We start from the raw sequence: 16378 nt of genomic DNA on the forward strand, positions 1-16378 counted from the left end.
CTTATTCCTTACAGCCTGTCCTTCAGTTGGATCATAGACTGTATATGGACCTTTTCCCAGATCAAGACTCCACTGTCTCCCTGATGCGACTGTACTGTAGATGGTGGGTGCAGTCTTCTCCCTCATGACAGGACTGAAGAGGCTGTGAGATTGGTGCGTGGGATCTCCCTCTGAGATGTTCTGTTATCTTGTCTAACATCTAACTAACAGGAAGCAGGCAAGACAAGACATGTTTATTTATACCGCACATTTCATACACAAGGCAACCAGATGCGCCTATAAGCAGCAATGTTAAGGGATCAATATGCAATCCCAACTTTTGATATCCATTTGATATCCATTCTTTTTGCTTTTGGAGCGCGGAGCAGGTGCTTCTTCAGTTCCTTTGTAGGGCACCCAGTGTTTTTTGTCCTGTCTTGACAGTAGGATTAATTTGTCTCTTTGGTGACTGTAAAGTTTTTCCAACAGCCTCACTGTGTTTATAACAGTTTACAGATGCTCCTGGAGGAAAACTAACTATCTTTCAGGGTAACGGCAACAGTAAAATGTAGGGTGTCACTTGACGCTGGGCATATCCAGCTTTTGCGGATAATTTCCCTGCTAAGAGCAAAACAGCGCCGTGACAGCCAATTTGACGAGGGAATAAATGGATTAGAGCGCCTGGCAGCACAGTGTCTGTTGTGTCTGACATGTTTGATCAGACAGGAGTTGTTTTTTTGGAAATTTAAATAACAGGAAAAGAAGAGAAGGCACCAGGTGTGCGCAGCAGAGAAGTCCAGCCCGGCTTCGCAGCACCTCAGTAACACTGTGAATCCAGAGGGTGTGAAAACGTCTGGATGGGAGCGTGCGAAGTGCCAGTAGCGGGACGTGTGTTGTTCTCTTCCCCTGTGACGCTCTTGTTCGCGACCGTCATGTGCACGAATGTTCCTGTGCTTGTTGCCATGGAGACCAGAGAAGGTGTGGAGAATCCCGGGGCCCTACTGTGGACAGTGGCTTTGTCATGATGTGCGCTGCCAGCCACCACCACTTACCTTTAATGGGGCTTCGCAGCGGGGCGCCTTCTTGACATAAAAGATCAATAGGGCGTTAGTGCTTTTGTCCAACCTCAGCCCTATTATTTACATCTGACCTTTCTAAACATAACCATAAAGTGACTCATTCTTAGGCCTTTCACAATAACACATTTTGTGTCAATATATCCGTATACGGTTAATTATTCAACTTTTATATTGCTCACTTTCACTAAAACGCCACATTACGGAAATGTATTGTGTGTTTTTCATAAAGAAATGTTGTCAATATAGTGATTACTGATACAGGTCCACTTTGTAGATGAACATTGTCAAGGTCATAGTGTGACCTTGTTAACCGAACAAGATTGTATAATCCCTAATATTAGCCCTCTTGTCTTGTTCTTAAGCACACTAGCCCTGACCCAGGCCATTGTCCCTATGCTTCTGTTTCCTCTTTTGAGCACTGAGAGACCTGTTTGTTGATCTCCTTACCAGATTAGCCCTTGTCTGATTAAGTGCCTTACAAACCCTCACTGCTCTGCTTTATGCACAGCCTGGGCGCCCTGACGATCCATGGCCTTTCAGACACTGTCCCTCTCTGCACCTGGCACTCGTGACGAATGGACCACGTCGGCCAGGATTAAGTCAAGATGAGACGCGTGAAAGGAGTAAGTTTAAACGCACATGGCTTAGTTGTTAAACAGGGCTCCGAGTGAGTTTCGTTAGAATACTTACTAGTTGACTTCGCACAGCAGCTAGCGAGTAAGCTTGTCCTGGTTAAAACAGAGTGGAGGAGAGCTCGAGTTCGCCTGCTTTTGCTGCTCTATTTCATCAGTGTTCGCGAGTGTGTAAAGATGAGTATGTGCAGGGCTGTCTTAGGTTTTTTTGCCAGCTTTATTTAAATGAAATGACAATTACAATGGTTTAAAGTAAGAAAATAAAGAAAATAATTGATACAGACCGGTCGTTACTGTGTTGTTGGGCAAGGTACCCACTTTGTCTTTACGTGTGTGGTGAAATGGTGGTGCACTTTGAGAAACTTGGCTTGAGAAGCTTTTATCATGATGCTGACCATTATTATCATCATTATTATGGACACAGGACAGTTTTCATCTCAAAAAGAGCTCTGTGCCTTGTTGGAGGTTTGAGTAAATGCATTTGAATGTAGTGATAATCATTCTTCTGTTATCCATCAGTGTGGTGGAGACCTTTAAAAAGAGCCTGAAGGGGCCTCCTGCTTCACCCTCCTCACCTGTTACCTTTTCACTGCGGCCACCGGCTGAGCTGCCCTGACAGGGCGGCCCCCAGGGACATCAAGGTGGCGACTCAAATCGAAGAGGTGAAGGGGCCAAGTCACTGTGGACATCTGAGCAGAATCAGACATGCATGGATGGACAAATGAAAGTTGGGAACTTGGGCTGACAGGTTTCACTGGGAATATGAGGGAACGAGGTGTTGATCCCGGCCAATCACTGTGGCCATTGACTCAGTGACATACTCTGGTTGTCAAATAAGAGCTGAGGGGAGGGGTTTGGTGGGGTGACTCGAGTATCGGAGTGAAATAGATGCTGGATGTCACTTTCAGAGCTGGAAACATCTTGACACGAGAGCATTGATAAGTTCTCGTTCCCTTTCTTCATCCGTCTCCCAGCTTTATTGCTTTCAGTGATGGAGCCGACGATAGCGCCCTAATAACGTTGGCGGAGTAGCGTCACACAGAGTGGTTTTATCCAGCGCGATACCTGAGATAATGCGCTGAGATGCACATTTATGAAGGCCGTGAGGTGAATGACAATGAATGGCCTTGACCACCACCTAAAAGGCCTAAAAGTGTTGTGCGATCTGGCTGCAGCTCTGTGTGCCTCCACAGAGACCACTTGACAATCTCTCACTCACCTACTCAACATGCAAATAAGCTGTTACATCATTTTTGTGGAATGCTCAGTTCTCTGCAGTTGTTCGCTTTCATTTATTGCAGATCAGCTGTGATGTGCGGAACACAGGGAGAAGAACATTACCGTACTTTACTGTCTTGATCATTTGTGATAAAAGTTGGAAGCAGTAGATTCTTGTTCCTGCTGTATATTTTTAGTGTGTATCGGCCTTGTTATTGACGAGGCCCATATTTTGTTCAGGTCACTTACTGTATCTGACTTAAATGAGGTACATTGGGCTTTTTTTGACCGCTTTATTGTAAAGTGGAGTTCTAAAAAACATGGCTATAATAGATATCATTTTCTTTTATAATGCTTGCTTTCCCTCTATTGACATGAACTGAGTTAGTAATTCTCATGTGGAATTGGCCATGAAAACCCCCACATGTCTAGTCACTTGTTTTTCTAAAGTAACTATGTTAGGCTATGACATTTACTTGTCACCTCAGCAGTGCCCTGCCCTGCTCATGAGAGTCAAAGCATGCAGTCCATGTCTGTGTGCATGTTGTGCAAAACCAAGGTGTGAGAAAGATGAGGTTGCTAAATACTCGACTGTGAGCCTGCACATGCATTCCACTGAGCTCTTCTCCGCTCACACACAGTTAACTGATTTACATCCAATTACATCTTCAATAAAGTCGAGCGGCAACCTTTCTGTGATCTTTAATATCCTGATTGCAGATCAGACGCCAGTTCAACCTTTTGCCAACACCTCCACTAAAAACAACTGGACCAAGTGCAGTAGTGCTGTGTTACCATCACAGTCCTGCTGCACACCTGCTGTCTGTTCTGGCTGATGATTGGCCTTCATGCCGTGTGTAAAACATATAGGTCCTTACTACTAGGTCAAAGGTTACAATAAAACCTAAGATACATGATTGTTTTTGTTCAATAGACAGAATAGACAGATAGAAAATAAACAGCCACAAGTATGTGAAAACTGTATGTAATCCTTGTGAGCCTGTGACACAGTACATGTACGGGCCTATTTGATCTTGTTAACTCTTAACCATGTGGCATGATGAACTGGTGCAGTAATTGATAGCATTGAGAAATTGATCCCTCAAAGTATTTATGTCTCCATAGATCTGCTCAGCTCTGAGGGCCTTGCTAAAAATAAGTAAAGGGCTTTGATCTTTAAGTTTTGTTTATTTGGACTTTTCATGTTCTACACGCACACATTTCAACACTGTTTACAGATTTTAGTAACATTTGCATTACGCAGACCTAGGAGGATATTTTGAAAAAATATATAATTATCTATACAAATCTTAAAAGAAACTGTAGTCTTAGTCCAATCTTCAGTGCTGGGGTGCAGTTGACCTTTCGAATGTGAATTGAGCCGTTGCACAGGAAGTGTGTGCGTGCCGGGGTATGTGGCAGGGCTTCAGGATGCTCTAGTTCCGACTGTACTTTCCAGGTGGATGCTTTGTGTGTTTGAGTGTGCCATGATACTTTGATATGAGCTCTGTGCTGTGAGGCTCCCCAGGCACAGAGCCGCTTGGCACTAGGCGGCGATCCCGTCATGACGGGGAAACTTGACACTGGGAGGGTATGCTGCTGGCCAGCAGCTGAGACAGGACCAGGGCCACACTACAAACACCTGCACCTCCAATTCACAGAGTCTGCACACAAAAAAAACATGCAAGACTTTCTCATCAGGACAAGCTGTGTGATGCAGAGACATTTACTTACTGCATGTTTTCTTTACCCAGACCCTGCCAGTGGGGCCACACCACTGAGCAGGTCCATCACTGCTCGGACAGGGAGATGACTGGCACAGAGAAGGCATTACAGCAGCACATTCAGGCATATGGCATGTGGACCACTGATGGGCACTCACATATGGTGCTTCACATGGAGGAATACACTGCCTTTGCCTTTGATCCCTCTCCAAAACTCAGAGCGCACACAGCGTAGACCCAAAAATACCTGTTTACATTACATCATTGTTTTCACTGTCATTCCAACCCTTTCAGTAATGACGATTTATTGATAAAGAGGTTTTATCAAAAGCTCCAAAAAGGGCCAATGTTTTCATACTCTTGCACAAGCCTTTGACAATTCATTCATAAAAACAATATTCTGGACTCACAGCTTGGATTCATTTCATGTCCTTTAAAGCTGAAAGCCACCGAAATGACTTACTGCATTTGCGTTCCGCTGATATAAAACAGGTCGTGAATAAGAAGACATTAGGTGTGATTGTGCGAGGCTGTGTATTACTGTCCTCAACAGAGCGTGAAATTGTTTATTCTTCTGCTGCCATTTCTGTGTAAAATAGAAGAAGGATCACTTCCCCTCAGCGCGCAGTCGTCACTAACGTCGCAGCACGAACATCCCTCGATTCAGACAAGAAATTAACTCCGTATTGATTAACCGGAAACACTTCAACAGGCCACTGTGTTTTCTTCTCGTTTGGATTTGATTGAAATAGCCCTAAGACAAAAAATGGAAATTAGCACCAGTTGATTAAAAATATTGACTCAGTTTTCTTATACCTTTTGATTGATAGCTCTTTAACATGAGCAAACGTGCAAAAATGCAGACAGCAATGTTGTGCTCGTGTTCTGTCCCTTTCTACAATATGGCATCGTTTTGTGAAATCATCAGTTTTGATCGGCTAATGTGAGAAGAATCATCATGTTGATCCGTTTATGCGCCGCACTATATGTGAAAATCCCAAATCCTTTTTACTCGGGCCTAAATTACAATACCCACACAGTGATATTATTCCTCTTTGTCAGTGCCATTAACAATTTATGGCCTATTTTTATGCACGGCTTTGTTGTTCACCCTCTGCCTTTCTCGATTCCCGCTATATACTAACCACTTCTCCTCTCCATATTAATCAGAGCGTGGCTACCAGTGAGTGAGTCAACCATGTAGGACCCCACCTCAGCCTCGCCGCTCCCTCCCTCCCTCCACAGCGAAAGGCCTGTCTGCCCCTCAGTGGGGAAACGGCGCAAGGACATTTTGGTCTGGATTTGAAGGCAGACACACTTTTTAGGTTGGCTACGGCTATGTAGGTTAAAATCCGCAGAACACTTTGCCCATCCTGAGGCTAGGAAATAGAAGAGGAGGGAGGGGAAATGAATGGTAGAAATGCACAAAGCAGGAAAAGGACTTACATTTCTCTTTATTTCATTATGAGAATTGTTAACATTCATGTGTCACATCAATGGTGACCCAATAATGCGAAACTGAAGTGAAGGACAGGCGAGTATCCTGCCTTTTAACTGTGTAACTGTAGATATCTTGGTTTATGGGTAGTACCTCCATAATTAGTGGGCCTATCCATGAGACACAAACGCTGGCATGAAGTTAAACGTCTTATCAGTAAATTTTTTCCCGTCTATAGAAATAAAAAGTAAGTAAAAAAAACACACACACACAGGCATGATTATAATAAATAGAAATGACTTAATGGTTAAAGTGGATTTCATTTGCATATTATAAACTCCTGTCATAAGTGGTGTTATACAGTATTGTAGTTAAAATGCAGTCCCCTCTGTACTCCTTCCCGTACATCTCCACCTTTTTGCTTCCCAACACATGCCTGGGGGTGAGTCTGGGAGTTGTTTTACTACGTGGGCGGATCCATATTCCATCACTTTCACTATTTGCACTTGACCTTCCACCTGTAACACCCCCCCCTCGTTCCACGGTTTCATCTTTCCTCCGGGCAAACGGAGCAGCTGCATTTCTCCTTGGCAACAAAAGAGATTACATTATAGGAAGAACAGGCCAAACGAGTCTTTTTCTCCGTTATAGCCAATTCATCTTAATGTTTTGTCTCATTGGATAGTGCAGAATGCATCTGCAACTGCTTCAATTAAAATGAGTGATTTACTAGACTTCAGATGTAAACTTGTGATACGTCATGCCACAGTGTAAAATTCAAAGCATTTGGTGATTTCACTGACCATGTGTGAGCAGCAGAGGGCAGCAGAGTACAGACAATGACAAGGACAAGCTTCTGTGTTCTTTTTTTTCTTTTTCTTTTTTTGCAATAAATGGGTTACATTGTAGCTCTTTGAAGATGAGATTTTATAGGACAGCAAACTCATTAATATAGATGAAGAAATGCATTTTAAGGAAGATTGCTTAAGTCACATGCAAATGAGAGTGGGTTGTATAGGTCAGCCCGTGGCCTCACGTTGACCTGTCCGGCACACTCCGTCCATATGTTGCCTGTCTTTGTGAGCAGAGATGTGCATTGTGAGAGCAAGGTCACCAAACAGATTGAGGCTGATGCTTTTTGAGTGGTGTTGCAATTGTGGGACATTGATTAAGAAATGGGCAGAATGTATCCAACTCCACACATGGGGCTGGTCGACTAAGCTGTTGTCTCATTAAATATATGCAAGAATTATGTTGCCAAATGGTTCATTCTATTTTGAGGACATAAGAACGAGGGCTGTTTAAGCTTATGTGTGAGGAATCATACAGTGAAATAAGTTAATAGCATAATAGCATACATTATTGTCTTCTAATTGAAATAAAAAGCATCTGAAATATCTCCAAGGTTAAAATGGTTGTGTGTGTGTGGCATAATGCCGAGAAAAGGGTGGAAAAGGTCCAGGAATCATTGACTCCTAGAGTTCTCCGGCCCAGAGCCAAATGGTCTCCATTGTCGCCATGGATCTTCTTTGCTTCGAATGTGCTTCGTTTGAAACTGAGAGCACCTTGGCACTGACTTTTACTATGAGAACAGCTGTGAGGAGCCGTAATCTGCTGGCCAGCTGAAACATGAATGGGCTTGTAGATCTGAATGGACCAGTGCTTAGTAAAAGTACCCCTGGCCTTAAGATATTTGTATATATTTGCACTTTTCTTTTTTTTTTCTGCCAATGATTTTCTTATCAGTGGTGTTTATGCTCTGCACTACCCAGCCCCCTGCCCCAATCTGTCCTCATACCTCTCCACACTCTTTATCCATCCATCCTGTTCCCCCCAAAGTCTCCCTATTGGCCCTCGCCTAGCAACCGCATGATAATTTGGCATAATGTGACACCCCCTGATGCATGGTGAGGGGCTTCACCCCCCTTTCTAGTGGCTGGTTGCTGTTTGGGCTTGAATAAAAGAAAAAAATGAAAGATGAATAGAAGAATTTCACGCTCATGTCGTTACATGACTGGTGTCCACCATCTACCGCTGCCATGTCCCTGGAGGCTCCCCTTGCGTTTGACCAAATGTAGTCCATACGACCAGCACCAGCTCCTCGTGCGTGTATGTGTGTTTTCATTAAAAGGGACAGGCATGTGATAAGGCAGCCTGTGCTTTCAGGACCCAGTCATGAGCTCAGAGGTGCGTCTGACACGCACACAGGCACAAGAAACACAAAGATGGCTGCTGCCTGCTCCGCTTAGCCGTCTGCACGCAGCGGCGTCTGACGTGAGTGCTTTGGCTGTGAAGGACATCCCAAAGAAGAGTTTTTTTCCCTCTCCTACAAAATCAAACAGATCCTTCTGTTGTAATTTTTACTGAACAGATATCAAATTCCCTGGATTCATTTTCATTTACCTCCAGCTTTCTCTTTCAAAAACCTGGTGATTTTGAGAGAACATCTGCCTGGTCCTGTTTGACCTCTCCATCATGATGTCAGTGAAACCCTCACTGAATCAACAAGACTTTTGTCAATCATTCATCTAATCCAAAAACTCAATTTAAAACAAATATTAATGTTGTTTGCAGCATTTATTGTTTGTGAACAATTTTAAAAACCTACAGACTGCAAGACACCCAAAATACTACTAGGGTCAGTATTATAGATAAATCCTATAGTTCTTCAAGTTTTAGCAGAAGGCTTCGTCATAAATGAATGTGGTTTCTTTAATAAAAGTTGAAATGGTTGTAGTTTCCTGTAGATTAACTCCTCATTAACCGTGTCATCTTTATGTCATTCTGCTTGTTCCACTGCCTGCGTGTCACTCTGCAGCTTGATCTGCCACTGTCTTCTGTCGTGCAATTCTCCATTCATATATTTTATTGAGGCTCCAAACAGGCTTCAGCGGTGAAGTGGTGAAGAAAAAGGTATAGACAACATTTCAGAAGACGGGATGAAACAGTGCGTGGTCGCCGTGGTAACAGATCCCCTCCCCAGCCTCTGAGTCCCCTCCCTCTCCCACACTCTCCTCCTCCACCTCTGTGCGCGCCGTCGCTGCTGCCGCTGCTGGTGATGCTGGTGTCTTTGCCCGGCTCACCTCTCCTGGACACGCTGCTCCACACTGCCAACAGATGACACATGAGGACGAGCGGCAACGAGGAGACCCCCGCCAGCCGCTGTGTGTCTCCTCTGATGTTCCTCACAGCCAGGAGAGCGCTGAGAGAGCAGCCCTGAGCAACAACCTCTGAAAGGACACACGTACAAAAGGATATACACTAAACTACTTTAATCCCTACTCTTGTCCATTCTCCTTGTCAAGGAGGGCATTTTTCTTCCCTTTCCCCCCTTTTCCTTTTCTGCCCCGATTTTTACCTCTTGAGATCCCGGCTTTGTCAATTTCGGCCCCCCTGAACTTCTCCGGGATTTCAGGTGAGGCGCGCGTGTGTAGTGAGTGGTGTTCCTCCGTGGTTTTTTTTAACCTACCATGGCTCACGCGGCCTCGCAATTGAAGAAGAATCGGGGGGAAGTGGATGTGAATGCATTAGAAGAGGAGAAGGAGAAGCGGATCAAGAGCAGGCGAGCGGCGTCCCGGGAACAAAAGAGAAAGGTAACGTGCGCCGGGGCTGTGGAGGCAGAGCTGGCTGCTGGTTGGTCAGCATCATCTCACTCCGCTAGCATCACCGGAGCGTGGCTGTGGGCACTCGTTTCACTGTTAACACTAGGGGCTTGTTGACATAGTTTCCATAAGTTATGCTGCTTTGCAATAGCACAACTCAGGGATTGTTTATCAGCACTGTCTCATGTCCGCTGCAGTTTCACTTAAACTTTGGTGAGTTCTGTGTAGGGCTGCATGGTCTGAGGAGAAAAAAAGTGGTGTGATAAATATTGTGATATTGAGTTATTAATAATCCTTAACAACTTGAAATGTGTCAAAAGAAGGCTTAAAAATACAGAATCAGGACAAAAACAAGGGCAAAATGGAAGCAAATGAGGAAAATCATGACTCAAATTGAGCTAGTGCACAGTTTGAAGTTTGTTTTAGGCTGTGTTAGCATCTTTACATCTTTGCATTATATTGTGGCTTCTTGTGATATGGATATTGCTTCTCCTAATATTGCAATGACAATATTTTGGCGATATATTGTGCAGTTTTGGTTTTATGTAGGATTCGTGCTGCATCAGACCTGGTGAGTTTTGTTCTAAAGTTGTGCCGCCGGTGTCGAAAGTTGCAAAGTTCAGTCCCCCCCTTGTTCGTCTGTTAAAAATAACAAACTTGAACAGATGTCACATTAGGCACCGTGCACTATCCCGCTCTTCCCCTCTTCGGCCACTTATGTTTTGCAAATGTAAGGTTTTTTTTGTGCGCTCTTGTCCGCGTGCGTGCACAGACAGCCATGTATAATGCATACATAAGTGATTTATTGATGAGCCAGCTTTTCATATGATGGAGGTGGAAGTGAAACGCACGTGGACCTCCCAAAACCCCACCCCCCCCTACTCTGACATGTCAGCTCTCCACCACTTTGGACAGAACCGGGGAGTTTGTCAGCCCGAATCACCAGCAAATTTGGGAACTAAACAAGACAGCTTACGAAACTGTACAAGAGTTTCCTTTTTATGTGTAGCGTTTTCACCTAAAACAATCCCTCTGTCCTCTGTCTGTTCTGTCTGGCACGAGTTGCATACGGGAGCGTCCGAGAGGAGCTCTATTGGATAACAATGACATTTACTGTACTTGGTGCCCATGGGTGCCTGGTTTTGAATTATGCTGCCGGGGATGTTATTTGACCTCAGCATAAACAAGAAGCTGGTCATCCTGTGGAAATCACTGCTCAAAACACCTATAAAAAGAATCACCGAGGGATATTTCATCAATGATTTTAGTCATTAGATTCTGCCTGTCACTGATCAGCACATTTTAGTTCATCATAGAGTTTACAGTTTCTGGCTGTATTGATTGGCAGCACAGTGTAAGGGTAATAAGCTGCCCTCTGTCCTTCCAGCAGTCTTTCTCCCCTCTGATTTTGTCCCTTGGCTTTTGGCTGTACTTCTGTGGAACTGTCCGGACGTTGTTTGTGATTAGCAGCTGGCTGTTGTTTGGCTCACCTTTTTCATAACTCACTTTGAAATCCGGGTCACCGCAGTGGACTGTTTTCAGTTCATTCCCGCTTTTTCTGACAAATAGTTTAGCATTTTATTCATGTCTTCCACAGTTGATCACTTGTGCAGATGAAAGCACGTGTGCATATAGCATATCCTTTCAGTTGATTCAAGCTTTAACAATAAGGCAGTGTGTCAGATGTTTAGGTCTGCGCTGAGCGACAGTGGTCATTTGTACAGGAAACCCCTTTCTCTCTCCACAGAAAATCTCCAAACCTCTTTACATCTAATGACATTATCTCAAGTCAGGAGCCCCCAGTGGATTCCCTGAATGAACGAGCGCTCTGCAAAGCAAAGGTTTCTTTCTGCTGTGTCCCACTTTCACGCAGCAATCCAACGAGGGCCAGTGGAGTTCTTGCATTACTTTCACAGACCTTGTTGAAGCTTATTCACAGGCACTTTTCATCAGCGAGTTAAGTCCTATAGTCACCCCCTGTCATCAGATTTAATATACATCGTGTTCGCTTATTAGGGCACTGGCTCTTACAAGTGTCTGTAAGTCGCATTATACGATGAGGACATGCTGGAGGGGAAGAGACGTGTTGAAATTGGATGTCTGCCTGGTGCTGCCTTCAGCGTAGGCCCATGGCGACTGTGGCAAGACAAGAGCCTCTCCAGCCCTGAAGGGACTCACAAAACCAAGGGGGAATATTTCCACCGAGTCCAAGAGAGGCACAAATGTCATGGAGGTGTCAGAATGTTTTCCCTTGCACTCTATTTTCACACAAAGCTGGCACGTGCGTCGCTTCCTTTTTCTGTCAGCGCCCCTCCCCACCGGCCCCGCGAAGGATGGAGGTTAATGAATTCGGCACTCACGCATGCCTCGGCTAATTACATTGGCATTGGGAACCCCTCCCACTATTACAAAATGTTTTCACCGGCAAGATGGCCACCGGCTGCACGGCCCGCGATGGTGACTTCATGAAGGCTGCCAAAGCTTCTGTTCGCAGGAATTATGACTACTAACATGGCTTTGATGCCATTTTTATTTACTTGTTTGGAGATACACAGAACTGAAATATTCCTAATGAAATGGGAGTGCCACATTGGAGTGATAACGTGTGAAATCTCAAAGGGATCATTGTGGCCCTTGTAAGGCTGGCGGCCCCGATTAGTCAATAGTCGTCAAATGAAAGTGAAAACCCAACTGTCAGCACCCCCCTGTCCGTCCCTCTGTCAATTTGCATGGGCTTTACTTCACTCATTATATAAGCAACATCAAAATCAGATAACATTGCATTGATAGATATCAGATCAGATAACATTGCATATTAATATTCTTCATAGAAAAATATCTGCATGATTCTTCAGTTCTGAATATCAACTCGAATCTTTAAATGCAGTTAGAGTTATGTGCTTTTTACTTATGCAATTAGCTATGATTAGGCTATTTTTGTATTGTGTATAAATTTTACTTTTTTGTTTTAGTGCTGCATGATATTGGAAAAATACACCGCCTGACCTGAATAAAAAGGTCTAATATTTGGTTGGACCGCCTTTAGCTTTCATTACAGCAAACATTCACTGTGGCATTGCTTCAATGAGCTCCTGCAATGTCAAAATATCCAGTGTAGCGTTCATTTTTCAGCAAGATCTTGCATTGATGATGGGAGAGTGTGCCCACCTTCTCCAGCACATCCCAAAGATTCTCAGTGGGGTTCAGATCTCTGTGGCGGCCGATTCATGTGTGAATATGATGTTTCCCGCATCCAGAACCACTCTTCCACTAAATGAGCCCGATGAGTCCTGGCATCGTCATCTTGGAATATGCCCAAGCCATCGGGGAAGAAGAAATGCATTGATGGAATAACCTGGTCATTCATTATCAGGAGCAATAACATCTGAGATAAGACTGACATGAACTGCTAAATTAATACAAGACCCCATTGAGAGTGAGGGGATTCTCTTGCTCATCTGTATAATTGCTGCTTTTGCCGTCTGCTAATTGCGAGCATTCATTCAAATTGCAATTCTGACTGCGGTAAATCTCACAGCCCCACACCTCAACCACATCTTTTTGACAGGGCATACTTGAGACTCATTCATTCGTCGTCATCCTCGCACTTTGAGTTCATCCGTCATGCCTAACCCTGAGGTACACGCGCGCACGCCCGACGATGTGTTCCCATTGTTCAACATAGCTGCACTCTATTCAGGGACATGAGCGGGCGTAATAAGGATTGTTCTAATTATCGATCTACCGCTGTGAGGGTCCTCGAGGAGAGGAACGGGGAGGGGTGGGGGGGGAGTTTCTTAGGGAGCATTTCGGAAAGTGGAAACCAGTCTGTGCTGGGGATTTGTTGGTCCTGCAAATCCATGCTCTTTGATTGCGGTCGGTGGAGCAGTTTCCTTGAGCTAGCGGCTATGGGGCAGTGTGCATCAGGTGAATGACAGGCGGTGAGGGTCCCGGGCTGGGAGTGTTTGGGGCGATGCTGGCGGGCACAGAAGCTGGATGGAGGTATAGCGAGGAGGAGTAGAGAGGGGGGGAAAAACAGAGGGATAGATAAGCGGTGGATGGAGAGAGTGGCAGAAAGAGAGAAAGCGAGAGGAGAGCGGGCAGATAAGGAGGAATGGAGGGAATTAAAGCGCCAGTCCGACACATGATGGTAAGCCCAAAGGTCGTTCCAAGGTGACTGCCGCTTTTTTTCTTCTCCTGCTGCTCGCTCTCTCTCTCATCTTGGCCTCCTTTTTCTCTCTCTGATAATTTCTCATTCTCCTATAGAGGAAAAAGAAAAAAAATCCAATTTCACACGGCACAAACTAAACAGCCCTCGTGCCCCCTTACGTTTTCTCATAAAGAGTTCATTCTGAGGTAACTGGGATTAAAATCTACATTTATGTCAGCGCGCCCACATCTGTTGTTTGCTAAAAAAAAAAAAAAAAAACTCACAGTGGGGGGAGAACTGAGGAGTGACAGGTAAATTACGGGGCAACAGTTACTATTTCTCCAATTGTCTTCAGTGCGGGGCAAATCCTGTCAGAATGCAGTACAGTGAGACATAGTAAAACTGATTTATATGAGAGTAAGTGTTATTGCTCAGTTAATGGCATTTTAGCAGCAGACATTGTTGCGGCAGGGGATAGTCAGCTGAGCACTATTACATCGATTGCGTAATATCTTTGACTGAACAGTGTAAGTTAATGCGTTTTATAGTGTATTTCTGTTTTAAACCAATCACTATGTTATTACTTTAGTCCTGTAGGTTGCGTTCATTTGACATCATTGCATTCTATAGAGCCTAAAATCCAACAGAGAGGTGGTGGGCACTATTCTACATACTACTCGGAGTGTAGCTAGGAGTGTGACAATATGTTGATTTTCTGATAAATCGCAATATTTCGCAGGACGATACGATTCGATACTTTTTATTCCGATATCAATACATTTTCACAGTCAATAGAGGCCAATAATGATCAAGGTTTCAGTCAGCAGAGGGCAGCACTTGGACCAAACACTGTCACATATTATATTATATATATATTACTTTCAATGATAGTTTTTATAATCATAAGTAAGATAGAGATTATCGTTATCGTAAGCCATGTATGGCATATTGTATGGAATCGTGAGGTACCCGGAGCTTCCCACCTGCAATATTTCACTAAACCATTTGAACACGATAAGGTCCATTCTAATCGAACACAAGTCGGTAACTTGTTTTTAGCAAATTGTGTGAAAAGAAGACTTAAAGAATGACAACATCAGGACCAAAATAAGGCTAGGATTGAACTAAGTTAGTAAATGTTTAACCATAATTGAATATTACACATTTATAAGTTCAATGCAATGCATCGCCTAATATCGCAATATCATATCTTTTGATGTTGGCCCAGGACTTTCAGGACATTCAGGACATTCAGCCAAAAGATTTGCTAGACAAGTGTGGGATCTTAATCCCTCACTAATTACTTAATACAATTGTCTCATGTAAAGCGCTTTGTGACTATATGTCTGTGAAAGGCGCTATATAAATAAAGATCTTCTTCTTCTTCTTCTTCTAATAATGATCAAAAATCTACTTTTTGAAGAAAGTTTACTACTGCTTTTTTTTTTTTTTTACTTTTTTTTCTTTAAAAAACTGTGAGTTATTTTTGATTTGATCTTGACCTATATCTGGTGGTACTTGCTAGGTTGAATTTTACACATGCCAAAGAGTAAAATGCTTTGCAAGAGCTGAGAACTATAACAACGGGGCGACGGTGGCGCAGAGAGAAGAGTGGATCATTGTGTGATCGGAGAATCGGCGGTTCAAATCCCACAAGCGCATGCTGTTGTTGTGTCCTTGGGCATGACACTTCGCCCACCTTGTCTACAGTGTCTGTGTACACTGGTGTATGAATGAGAGTGAATGGGTGACTGGTGGTTCCTTAATGTAAAGCGCTTTGAGTGCCTAATGCAGGTAGAAAGGCGCTATATAAATGTGACCATTTACCATTTTACAACTTGTCTCGTTTGTAGAGGTCAAAGCTTTTACTCCAAAGAGATTATTACGGAATCTACTCGCTGTTTGATTCAATTGCAATGAATGTTGAAGCCCTGAAACTATGCCTTGTATTGTTTGTCATTGTATGGATTTTGAATTATTCAGGCCAAAACCATCTTCCATATTTTTCTGTCATAAGGCGGTGCACCTCAAGACCCATGCTTTGACCTCAAGCCTCAATCTACAAAGTTAAACCCTCAACCCCCCCCCACCCAACCTTTGTGGTTTTAGGGGAATTTGGTTCATTTCACATTTCCTTTGTGCGTTTTACTGGCTTGTCCTGAAGATTTGGCAGGAGAGTCTCCTTGCTGCGAGAGCGCACTACAGTATGAGAGTGTTCACACAGTCACCGATAGTGTAATGCTGCCTAATGATGTGATTACAGAGCTTTGCTGAGCGGGGGAGGGGCGGCCCGGACACAGGAGTAGGCAGGAGCAGGGAAAGGCACTGATGAGGCAAGGAGAGAGACGAGCGGCCCACGAGGGGAGCAGGTGGGAAGTTAGAGCAGGGGCTAAAGGTGACAACCTGAAGAAAATAAAGGTCTTCCACAGAAAGCACAAAACCCACATGTAAAGGCCAAACCAGTAACAAGGACCACTATTTTTGGGGTATATATTTTAAGAAGCAAACGTGTAGCAAACCTGTGTCTTTGTTTTTGTTTGCAATATCTCTAGTAGT

At 44.0% G+C, this 16378-nt stretch overlaps 1 protein-coding gene across 17 annotated transcripts in view; it reads left to right on the plus strand.

Annotated features, from left to right (window-relative positions):
• Positions 1-16378, plus strand: part of LOC306965303 (ankyrin-3-like) — a gene marked incomplete at its 3' end in the record, with an annotated part of 96108 nt that overhangs the window by 13244 nt on the left and 66486 nt on the right. For 5 of the 17 annotated variants that reach the window (XM_079559612.1, XM_079559623.1, XM_079559628.1 and 2 more), the window contains exon 1: positions 9053-9663. The exons of 1 other annotated variant lie outside the window; for it this stretch is intronic. In XM_079559612.1, the coding sequence (XP_079415738.1) occupies positions 9541-9663 (123 nt within the window). In that variant the 5' untranslated portion in view covers positions 9053-9540. Of the gene's footprint in view, positions 1-8970; positions 9664-16378 lie in introns of those variants that run through there. 11 more of the 17 variants (XM_079559615.1, XM_079559616.1, XM_079559618.1 and 8 more) reach the window with 6 other exon arrangements.

The sequence above is a fragment of the Gobius niger genome (assembly GCF_951799975.1).
Source record: "Gobius niger genome assembly, chromosome: 7".
NCBI lineage: Eukaryota > Metazoa > Chordata > Actinopteri > Gobiiformes > Gobiidae > Gobius > Gobius niger.